This window comes from Dromiciops gliroides, chromosome 3, assembly GCF_019393635.1.
Source record: "Dromiciops gliroides isolate mDroGli1 chromosome 3, mDroGli1.pri, whole genome shotgun sequence".
In the NCBI taxonomy this organism is placed as follows: Eukaryota; Metazoa; Chordata; class Mammalia; order Microbiotheria; family Microbiotheriidae; genus Dromiciops; species Dromiciops gliroides.
Genome location: NC_057863.1, coordinates 669,591,472 through 669,603,426, shown reverse-complemented (window position 1 = coordinate 669,603,426; position 11,955 = coordinate 669,591,472). Strand labels below are relative to the sequence as shown.

Sequence of the window (11,955 nt, the reverse complement as noted above, 5' to 3'; positions counted from 1 at the left end):
GAGGCAGCTAACTGGCATTGGGTAGAGCAGCGGCGTGAAAATGGAACACAAGAACAGCCGGAAGCACGTCTGGTACTCCGAGGGTGTGAAATCAACGCTTACTTATGCTCCGCCCCCAGCCCCAAGGGGCTCTGTGCAGATTCATAGGGTACCCCAACTCCTGCCGACACCCCAGGACCTGGTACAGGCCCCCTCCCTCTCCCCTCTTCCTGGGGCCCACCGTGGGCCACCCCAGGTCCCAAGCCACTCGGCAGGCACAGCGCCTCCCCCCTTCCAAAAAGGTTTGTGGATTACCATCTTGCTCATTTCCAGCGAGGTGGGGGGGGGGGTGTCTAGCCCAAGTATGGGAAAACTTTCCCCCATGAATGGACAGATGAGAACCATTGGTTCCATTGGCTATAAAGCAGGTGCCAAGGTCATTCACTGCATCCAGGGCCATGGCCAGCTGCCCTGACTTTTGTCCTGCCACTGGACTTCAATGAGTTTGAAACACAGTGAGGTCTACAACTTTGTGCAACTCTGGCTCACCCAAATCCAATTCAGGAACCAGTCAAGACATTATCCTCTTTGAAAATGAAGAAGGAATGACAACACCCCTCTCCCCAACAAAGCTTGTGGGTGTAGGGGAGCCTGACAAGGTGTTCTCCCTAGGGAAGGAGGCTTCTGGGTTAAAGAAAGAACACAAGAGGGCTTTTGTGTTATTTCCATGGAGCCCGTTGCTAAGGATTGTTCACAGCAGAGACCCTCTCCCCGTCTTTGTTCCCTTGTCTCACTGGGATTACCTCACACGTGGCCAGAGATGGATCTTGTGGCCATAGCTGCCTCTCCAGAGTCTGCCCCTGAACACAGGGGCCTGACTGGTCAACAATCCTGAGCAGAAGGTCTGTACTTTAAGATCACACTCCAGGGGCAGCTAGGTGGCTCATTGGATAAAGCACGGGGCCCTGGATTCAGGAGTATGTGACTTCAAATCTGGCTTCAGATACTTGACACTTAGTAGCTGTGTGATCCTGGGCAAGTCACTTAACCCCCATTGCCCTGCAAAAAAAAAAAAAAAAGATCACACTCCAGGGGCAGCTAGGTGGCACAGTGGATAGAGCACCGACCCTGGAGTCAGGAGGACTTGAGTTCAAATTCAGCCTCAGACACTTAACACGTATTAGCCATGTGATCCTGGACAAGTCACTTAACCCCAACTGCCTCAACCAGCAGGCTGGTTTCCAAAAAGGCAGAGGAAGTAGAGACAACATTCATTGGATTATGGAGAAAGCAAGAGTTCCAGAAAAACATCTATTTCTGTTTCATTGACTACACTAAAGCCTTTGTGTGGATCACAACAAAATGTGGCAAGTCCTCAAAGAGACTGGAGTCCCTGATCATCTTGTCTCCTGAGGAACCTGTATGTGGGCCAAATAGCAGCAATTAAAAATCTTACATGGAACAAACTGATTCATTTCAAGATTAGAAAAGGAGTACAAAAAAGCTGTATAGTCACTTTATTTATTTGACCGAGCCCAGTTTTCTTAGTTCTCTTAGGATGTAGCCACAGTGCAGTTTTCTCTTTCCCTTCTCTGTACTTCACCACACAGGAAGGAGAATCACTTGGGGCCTTAAGATAGATCACCTCTCAGTAGAAGTTTGGTAACTGGAGTTCCAGGAACATTCAACCTTAGCCCTTGGACTAGTCAGACCACTGACTAGTCGCAGGTGCTGAAATTGATATCTGAGTAACCAGAAATGGTCTGTGGGTCATGACAGATTGGGGCTCCATTGCATAAAAAAAAAAAAAATTCCATGACCAGAGACATGGGAACCAAGGCCATTGTACTACAAATTAATCAGCTATGGCTTGTCCCCAGCGTTTATGCAAAGCCTCATCATGTGGTTACTAGCTGCCTTTTTGGTCAACAGTTCAACTCCTCATGGAAGAAATTGTGACAAAAGGGGAGCAGGAAAGGAAATGAGCAACCCTGCCATTTGAATACATGCAGATTGATATTATTGAATTGTCAAAAATCTATGGGCTCCAGATAGGTTTTGATGTGCAGAGACCAATTGAGCCATTAAGTAGAATGCCCACAACACAGAAAACATAGTATTGTTAAAATAATTTTCTTATAATTGACTTTGCCCTGTAAGTGGTTTTATTACATAATCATATTCTATGACCCTCTTTGTGTGAAGCTCATGAGTTCAATGGTTAATCCTCTCTAGCTAATTAAATGCCAAAAGTCTAAGCTATCCCACGGTCCCTGTTATAGGTTTAACACTCTCATAAAACATGATCTTATCACCACCTTCAAGGTTTGTATGTTATCTTTGAGAATTGGAGTAACTGACCATGTCCCATCTTTAGCCTTGGCCTTGTCAATTAAAAGATGGTTTTATCTAATCCCCAGTCACCAGTGTGTCTACATCCCCAAGTCCCTAGCCGTGATGTCAGGATGCAGCTAGGATCCATAAAAATTCGGAAAAGCATTCTTTAGAGAGATGGTCTCAATCCCACATCTTCCACAGTGTAACCAATCATGATCCCTTGCTAGCTGATTTATCTTGTTCTTCAAGAGACCTGTTTTACTGGTGGGGTGCACCCCTACTAATAAAACCATAATTTTGCCTGGATAAACACACCTCGATTTACCTTTTTGTTAAATATCACATGCTGACAGTTGGTGGTAGTGGTGAGATTTGGCAAGGTGAGCTTCCCCCCAGAGCCTTTGGGAAAAAAACAAAAGAAAATCCTTTTCCCTCTTCTGGGCCCAAGTGGATTATTTTTCCACTAAGGGAAAATTTCTCTGTTATAAATTCCATGACTGCTTAAGTTCTACACCAGAATATTGAACACTCAGATATCCTCTGGACAAGAGAGTAAGTTGGGGTTCATTTTGTATGTTTTGAATGTATTTGTATTAATAGGTGCCACTTTTGAATTTGGAAATATTGGAGAGGGATGGATGAATGTAAAAGTTCAGTCTGGTTTCCACGAGACAGTCTCATCCTTTAATGAAGGTCTCTCAAAATAGGTTGGGGGGGGGTTGGCTAGGTGGTGCAGTGGATAAAGCACCAGCCCTGGAGTCAGGAGGACCTGAGTTCAAATCCGGCCTCAGACACTTGACACTTACCAGCTGTTTGACCCTGGGCAAGTCACTTAACCCCCATTGCCCCGCAAAAACAAACAAAAAAAATAGGTTAGGGGGCCAAAGTAACCAACTTTAAATATGCACAGTGCTGAGGGATGTCCTATATCTCTACTGGAACCTTGGTGCTTGTCCAGTCTGGCAGTATTAAGGGTTTTTTGCCCTAGCTGGTGATGTTAGGGACCAAAACTTAATTGCCCCCAATCTGATTTTTATATGTATTTGGGTATACATGGTGTCCAGCTGGGGAAATGTGAGCACATGGTCTCGGGCGACATCTAGTGGCAATAGTGAAAACAGAAGCATGCTTATGTGTTTTCTGGGTTTTTGCTTCAAGTTTTGCAATCCAAAACTGGGTTCTTGGACTAAGGACAGACTTTATTGATAGCTGCACTGATGACTGGGTGAGAAGGGCTCAGTGAACTCTTTCATGGAAAGCAAGGGCCACCTAAGGGAGTCCACATCTTCCCATGTACCTGAAGCACTTTCCAACAACTCCTCAGGTTTCTCTTTAATCATTAACTCAGCCAAGAACCAATACCCAGAAGGGGCAAAAGAGACTCCTACTGATGATCCCTGCACTTTGATTAGATTCATGAGCCACATATATAAAACTATCCCTTTACATCTTAGGGAGTATCCCTGAAAGTCATTTTCCACCAATGATGTGATTGGTGAGTGGGACAAAACAACCACTTACTCAAAATAAAAACTTGGAGTAGGTGAAAGTAGAAAAGAAAAAATTTCTTTCTCCAGAAAGGGCATGCACCTGAATATGGTATACTACATTTCACTTTCCTTCAGCTCATGTAAGTCCTTCCAGGATTTTTTCTGATAGCATCCTGCTCATCTTTTTTTTTTTTTTAAATAGTAAATTACATTTATATAGTACTTTCAAAGGAGATTTCCTTACAAAACACATGAAATTGATTATTGCAACAATAGCTAACATTTACATAGTACCTTATACCTGACAAAGAATTTTCTTCACAACAGCCCAGCAAAGTACCATCATCTTACATTGTTCTTGCCTCTGCTTCAAATTTTTTCCATTACTACTGCTGTTTCCCTCCATCCTATTCACTCCCCATGATATTTACTCTATTTTCTACCTTCTTTTACCGTATCCCTCCTCAAGTGTTTTGCTTCTGATTGCCCCATCTCCAATCTCCCCTCCCTTCCCTTTCCCCTCCCACTTTCCCACAGGGCAAGATATATTACTATATCCACTTGAGTGGGTATATTATTCCCTTTTTGAGCCAATTCTGATGACTGTAAGGCTCATTCACTCCCCTGCTCCTCCCCCATCTTTCCCTTCTTTACTCCATTCCACCTTCCTTTTTTCCTTCCTCCCAATGCAATCCTCTCACCCCCTTATTTTAAAGATGTCATCATGGGGCAGCTAGGTGACAGTGGGCAAAGCACCCGCCTGGGCCCAGGAGGACCCAAGCCCAAATCCAGCCTCAGACACAAGACACCCACCAGCTGTGTGACCCTGGGCATGTCATCCACCCCTGACCACCCCACAAAAAAATTGATAAACAAATAAATGCTTTACAGATATCACCCCTTCATAATCAATTCCCACCTGTGCCCTGTCTAAATTTATTCCTATTATCTGCCCCAATACTGAGAAAGCTTTTATAAGTTAGACATATCATCTTCTCATGTTGGAATGTAAACAGTTTAAGCTTTTAACATCCCTCATGATTTCTTTTTTCTGTTTATATTTTTGTGCTTCTCTAGGGTCTTGTATATGAAAGTCATATATATTTTCTATTCAGTTCAGGTCCTTTCATTACAAATGCCTGAAAGTCCTTTTTCATTGAAGTCCCATTTTCCCCCCTGAAAGATTATACACAGTTTTGTTGGGCAGGTGATTTTTGGTTGTAATCCCAATTCCTTTGCCCTCTGGAATATCATATTCCATATGCTCTCTGATCCTTTAATGTAGAAACTGCTTGATCTTGTGCTAGCCTGACTGGCTCCACAGGTCTTGAATTGTTTCTTTCTGACTGCTTGCAATATTTTCTCCTTGACCTGGGATCTCTGGAATTTGGCTATAATATTCCTGGAAATTTTCATTTTGGAATCTCTTTCAGGAGGTGATCAGTGGATTCTTTCAATTTCTATTTTATCTTCTGCCTCTAGAATATCAGGGCAATTTTCTCTGAATCTCTTGGAAGATGATATCTAAGCTCCTTTTTTGATCATGGTTTTCAGGTAGTCCAGTAATTTTCAAATTATCTCTCCTGGATCTGTTTTCTAGGTCAGCTGTTTTTCCAAGAAGATATTTCACGTTGCCTTCTATTTTTTCATTCATTTGGATTTGCTTTATTGTGTCTTGATTTCTCATAAAGTCATTAGCTTCCATTTGGATTTTCAAGTTGTTGACTTTTTTCATGACTTTCCTATATCAACTCTCATTTCTCTTTCCATTTTTTCCCTCTACCTCTCTTACTTTATCTTCATAGTCCTTTTTGTGTGCTTCTATGGCCTGAGACCAATTCATATTTTTTCTTGGAAGCTTTGGATGTAGGAGCCCTGATGTTGCTATCCTTTTTTGAGGGTGCACCTTGATCTTTGTCACCAAAGAAACATTCTTTTGTCCACATCTTTTTCTGTCTGCTCATCTTGCCATCTTATTTCTTGACTTAACTCTTTTTTGGGGGCAGGGCAATGAGGGTTAAGTGACTTGCCCAGGATCACACAGCTAGAAGTGTCACATGTCTGAGGCTGGATTTGAACTCAGGTGCTCCTGAATCCAGGGCCAGTGCTTTATCTACTGCACCACCTAGCTGCCCCCCTTAATTCTTTCTTAAAGTGGAACACTGCTTCCAGGATGCACTGTCCCAAGCTTCAGGGGGTCCAAGATGGTATGATTTAAGGAGAGGCAGGTTCTTCACTCATCTAGCCTGTGCTCTGGTCTGTAAATAACCCCAGGCCAACGTGCTTTTCAACCAGGAAAAAAAATTGTTTCTCTGGGTTGTTAGCTCCAGCAAGCCTGCGCCGCTCCCCAACCTGGGTTGCCACCACTCAAGAATGCTTCCTGGTTCCCAGCAGGGGTAAAACTACCAAATTCCACCTCAGTGCCAGCAGAGACTCCTGTAATCTCCTCTCCCAGCCAACCACTCAGCCCTCTCGTCAGATTGTGATCTCACCCTTTCCTTTTGTGTACTCTGCTGCTCCAGGAATTGTCCTCTGGCATTATTTGGAGGTTTTGGGCATGATCATGTGGGGAGGTTCAAGAGGTTATTCACATCAAATGACTTAAAGTATGAGCTGTTGCTATTATGAAGTGAAAGAGTAGAGTTTCCTGAAAGACAAAGATGGACAGACTATCCAGGAAGAGACGTTGCCCTACTTTCTGATATCTTACAGGCATAAAAGAGAATAAGGATTGAAAAGGAAGCCATTGGTGAACTTTGAAGGAATGGTTTCAGGATAGGGTGTGAGACACAAGCTGACCTTCCAAGCATGGAAAGAAATGAGGACGGTAAGGACTGGATGGAGACAGATTTTTTTTTTTTTTAGTGAGGCAATTGGGGTTAAGTGACTTGCCCAGGGTCACACAGCTAGTAAGTGTTAAGTGTCTGAGGCCGGATTTGAACTCAGGTACTCCTGACTCCAGGGTCAGTGCTCTATCCACTGTGCCACCTAGCTGCCCCTGGAGACAGATTTTTAAGGCTTGTCAGGAGAGAGATTGCCTTGTAGCTGGCTGGTGCAGAAGATCCAAGGATAGCTGCTTTTGGGTTGTTATCTAGTAAAATACCTGGGCATGTCTGTAGATGGTCAGAGGCATGATACTGGATGACTGCTGAAGGTAGGTCCTTGAAGAAGTCAGAGGGAATTCTGCAAAAGTATGGAAGGAGGAATTTTTAGCCAAGTGTAGAGATGGCTCTTCCTCAGTAACAGGAAGGACTAACACCATAGATGACAATTCACAGAATTTTTCAGGAAAGGGGGTAAGATAGCAAATGACAATTGGATATGCACAAATTTCTATGTTCGAGGAAGGTGGCTGGTGAGAGAAGAGGTTTTAAGAACTTTTACAGATAATTGTCAAAGATATACTTCTCTTACAGAGTTTTAGTTTAAATTCCCTAATTCTTAGTTAAAGGACTGTGGCTCTGGCTAAAATCTTTGTATTCATAATATTTTTCTCCAATATGGATTATTTCATGTTCAATAAGTTCTATGATCTTGATGAAAGGATTTCCACATTAAATTTATAACCTCTCCTATCATGAAAAAAAAAAGCACCTACATCATTGCATTCATTAAGTATGTCTCCCTAAGAGTTATCTTATATTGACAAAGTCCCATTTTTTGTTAGAAGACTCCCACATTCATAAGTTTGTCTTCAGCATGAATCCTCTGGTGTTCAGTAAATCACATGCTCTGTCAGAAAGCCTTTGCACATGTAACATTCCTAAGGATCACATCCACTGTGGATTCTCTGATGTCGAGTAAGTTGTGCCCTCTGGCCAAAGGCCTTTCCACATTCACTACATTTATAAGGTTTCTGGCCAGTATGAATCCTCTGATGTACAGTAAGCTGAGACCTCTGTCGAAAGGCCTTCCCACATTCATTACATTCATAGGGTTTCTCTCCAGTGTGAATTCTCTGGTGTTCAGTAAGCCCTTGGCTCAAGCGGAAAGCCTTCCCACATTCATTGCATTCATAAGGTTTCTCTCCAGTATGAATCATCTGATGCAGACTCAGCTGCGACCTCTGTCGAAAGGCCTTCCCACATTCTTTACACTCATAAGGTTTCTCTCCAGTGTGAATTTTCCGGTGTGCACTAAGTCCTCTGTTCCTGTAAAATGCCTTCCCACATTCTGCACACTCATAAGGTTTCTCTCCAGTATGAATTCTCTTATGTAGAGTCAGTCCAGTGCTCTGGTAAAAGGCCTTACCACATTCATCGCACTCATAAGGCTTCTCTCCAGTGTGCATTCTCTGATGCAGAGTGAGCTGTGACCTTTGGCTGAAAGCTTTCCCACATTCATTACATGCATAAGGTTTCTCTCCACTATGAATTCTCTGGTGTACAGTAAGATAGGTCCTCCAGCGAAAGACATTCCCACACTCACTACATTCATAAGGTTTCTCTCCGGTGTGAATCCTCTGGTGCTGAATAAGCATTGAGCTCCGGTGAAAGGCCTTCCCACACTCACTACATTCATAAGGTTTCTCTCCGGTGTGAATCCTCTGGTGTTGAATAAGCATTGCATTCCGTTGAAAGGCCTTCCCACACTCACTACATTCATATGGTTTCTCTCCACTATGTATTCTCTGATGTACAGTAAGGTGTGTTTTCCTCCCGAAGGCCTTTTTACAATGATGACATTCATAAGGTTTCTCTCCAGTATGAATTCTCTGATGGGCAGTGAGTTGTCCCCTCTGGTAGAAGGCCTTCCCACATTCATTACATTCAAAAGGTTTCTTTCTAGTATATATTCTATGATTTTCAAAAAGACTTGAGTTACAAATTATGGATTCCCCACATTCATTGTACTGAGAGAATATCTTCCTTGAGAATATTCTGTAACATCTTCTTAGCTCTAAGTATAGTCTGAAGCCTCGACTACGTGTATCCCACTTACGGACACCTGGTTGTGGTGAAAGACCTGTCCTCAGTCCAAAACTCTTGCCACATTGTTTATATTCACTGCCTCTTAAATTATTGGAAGGTTTCTTCCAGGTGAGTTTTCCTTGTCCAGAATATCTGTCCTCGTCACTCTGCTGCCTTTCCAACCTGGCATCCCATTCCCAGGCTTCTCCCAATGTGGAAACAAAGGGAACATCCTCTGTGTGTCTTCCAGAAGATGAGTCTTCCATGGAGAGGCAATGCTTTTGAGGTGATTCATTCATCCCAAGGCTATTCTTCCAATCTGAAAGATAGTTTTTAAAAATATAAATAAATAAGTAAAAATATCTGATTGCTTTCTGTTTTGGGGAGGGAGGGTGAGAGAAAAATGTGGGACCAAAAATCCTATAAAAACAGATGTTGAAAACTATCTTTAATCATTGGAATGATGCCACCTGCTGGAGACTTACTGTAGGAATGCTCTGACATGAGGAGAGGACCTCTGAGGGCAGGACCACGTGTCTTTTCTTTGGTGTCAGGAAGTGACATTTGCTTGTGGGAGGAAGAAAGGGAAGGCTGGCTCGCTCTTTCGTGTGGACTCTGGCAGAGAGCGGAGCTAGGAATATTCTCTCCCTTTAATAGATAGAGGAATCTAGGCCTTTCTCTCTCTCTTTACCAAATTCTTATTCTCCTTAATAAATGCTTAAAAGTCTAATTCTTGCTAAAGCTTATAATTTATTGGCGACCACTCATTGGATATTTTAGACAGTATAGCTAGAATTTTACCCCTTACATATCTTTACATGTAACTGGAAAACAATACAATACTTTTATGATAAAAAAGTAAATATTTGGGGCAGCTAGGTGGCACAGTGGATAGAGCACCGGCCCTGGAGTCAGGAGTACCTGAGTTCAAATCCAGCCTCAGACACTTAACACTTACTAGCTGTGTGACCCTGGGCAAGTCACTTAACCCCAATTGCCTCACTAAAAAAAAAAAAGTAAATATTTTGTTTCTCTATTGTAACCATTTCTGTCTTTCGTGACCTCCAACAAGAAAAAAGAAGACTGTTGGACTTTAAAAGGAAAGACAAGCACTACCATTTTGTCTGGGCACTGTTGTGAGGAAAGTGCTTTATAAACCATAAAACATTACACAAATATGTATTGTTGTAGTCATATTGTCTTTTCTCCAAATTCTTCTTACCTTCCCTATGACTGTCAAGGACACCACTATCCTTCCAAACACCCATGCACACTACCTAGGTGTCATTCTCAGCCCCTCACTTTCTCTCACCCCTGCCCATATCCAATCTTGCCCAAATCTGTGAATTCTGTCTTTTTATATGCACCCCCTCCTCTCTTCTGACGCTGCCCCCACCCTACTGTAAGCCCTTATCACCTCAGGCCTGGACTGCTGAAGCAGCTGCTGTGGGGTGGGGATACCCTCAACACAGACTTGTCTGCCTTTTTACCTTTTTTTTTTTTTTTTTTTGGTGGGGCAATGAGGGTTAAATGCCCAGGGTCACACGGCTAGTAAGTGTCAAGTGTCTGAAGTCAGATTTGAACTCAGGTCCTCCTGAATCCAGGGCCGGTGCTTTATCCACTGCACCATCTAGCTGCCACCTGTTTACTTTTTTTTATCATAAAAATATTTTATTATTTTCCAGTTACATGTAAAGATAGTTTTCGACATTTGTTTTCATAGGATTTTTGGTCCCAAATTTTTCTCCCACCCTCCCTTCCTTCCCAAGAGGGAAAGCAATCTGACATATATATTTCCACTGGGGAAACCAGCACATGAGGGATCAAGGTGAGGACAACCCCAGAAGTTTCCTATTTTCAGAAAGACAATTTGGATGGTAAGTAATGGGTGCGAGCTGGCTGACATGGGTGGGGAATGGGGGATGGATAGAGGAGTGGGTGTTTTCAGAAGAGGATCAAGGAATAAAGGAATAAAAAAGATCAGCATGAACTAAAGCTGGTTGGAGGAAAGGACAGTTTCAAAGGAATAAGGGAAGACAGGACAGGCACAGAGAGGTCAAAAGGTTCAGCTCTTACCCTGATTTTCTCTGCAGAGATCTCCAGACTGGAGAGGCACAGAGCTAAAGGGAATAAAGGGCAGGCAAGAGGACTTAGTCGTCCAAATGAGCTCAAGGGCCCTGGTCAGATGAGCCATGTATCCAGAAATCCTGATATGGCTGGCAGATGGGGCTGCTGAGCCACTATCCAAGTCTCTGAAAGACTGCGCCAACCCGCCGAGGAATTTCAGGAAGAGTAAAAGCCAAATGTGGTCCTGATCATCATGAAAGGGAAGAGAAGGGAGCCTGCAAAGCAGAGACCAGTGATGGCAAGATTCTAGACTACACCTGGAAGTGGTCAGTTGGAGAACATCTAGAAAGAATTCCAAAAGCGATTCCAAAGAGCCAACATGGCTTCATGGAGGATGCTGGAGAGTGAGCACACCTAGATTTTAGGGGAACATTTGAAAAAGGCTCTTATGCTACTTTTGGAGAAAGGACAGAGAGAAGGGGATTGGACGTTAGAGCAAACAGGTGGGTTCTGAACAGCTTTGAGTCATCTGATATTTCCATGAAGGAGAAAAGATCAGCCTTGGTGTGTGGTCCTGTGCTGTTTGTATCACTGGCTTTTATAAAGCAAAAGCCACATTCACCAGATTGGCAAAGGACTGAAGGTTGAAGAGCAAGAGAGAGGAAGGCGCAGTCAGAATTTAACATCTTGGCATGGAATGAGATCTGGGCCCAAACTGACAAGATGCAATTGGCTGAAATGCTCCAAGACGAAATTTAATGGGAACAAGGCATGGTTAGACCACCTTCTTGTTCTGAAAATGTGAGGGCGAGGGAAGCACCAACTCCACAAGCCCAGAGCGTGATGTGGCCCAGAAGAGCATGTGCCTGTGGGCTGCGTCAGGAGGGCAGAGGAGGCGAAGGAGGGGCAAGCAGGACAGTGCGTGCAAGGGGAATCCAACCTCTCTTCTCTGGCAGAAGCAGGAGTGACTCAGGCTTGAAGGCAGGGACAACTTGCTATTCATCTGAGCTGCCCAAAGTGGAAGGGATGGGTGGCCCCCAGAGGTGGCAGGTCCCCGTCCTTAAGACGCTTCACAGAAGGGAGGGAAAGAGTGAATGAAGGGGATGAACATTTCTTAAGGGGCTATTATGTGCCAGGTACTGTGAGAAGCACTTCACAAGTCTTATCTCAAT

General features: G+C 43.5%; 1 protein-coding gene across 1 annotated transcript in view; it reads right to left on the bottom strand.

Annotated features, from left to right (window-relative positions):
- LOC122746408 (zinc finger protein 420-like) overlaps window positions 1-11,955 on the bottom strand; it is a 29,801-nt gene that overhangs the window by 11,088 nt on the left and 6,758 nt on the right. The window contains 1 exon segment of the mRNA XM_043991986.1: window positions 7,633-9,035. Within this exon segment, the coding sequence (XP_043847921.1) occupies window positions 7,633-9,035 (1,403 nt within the window).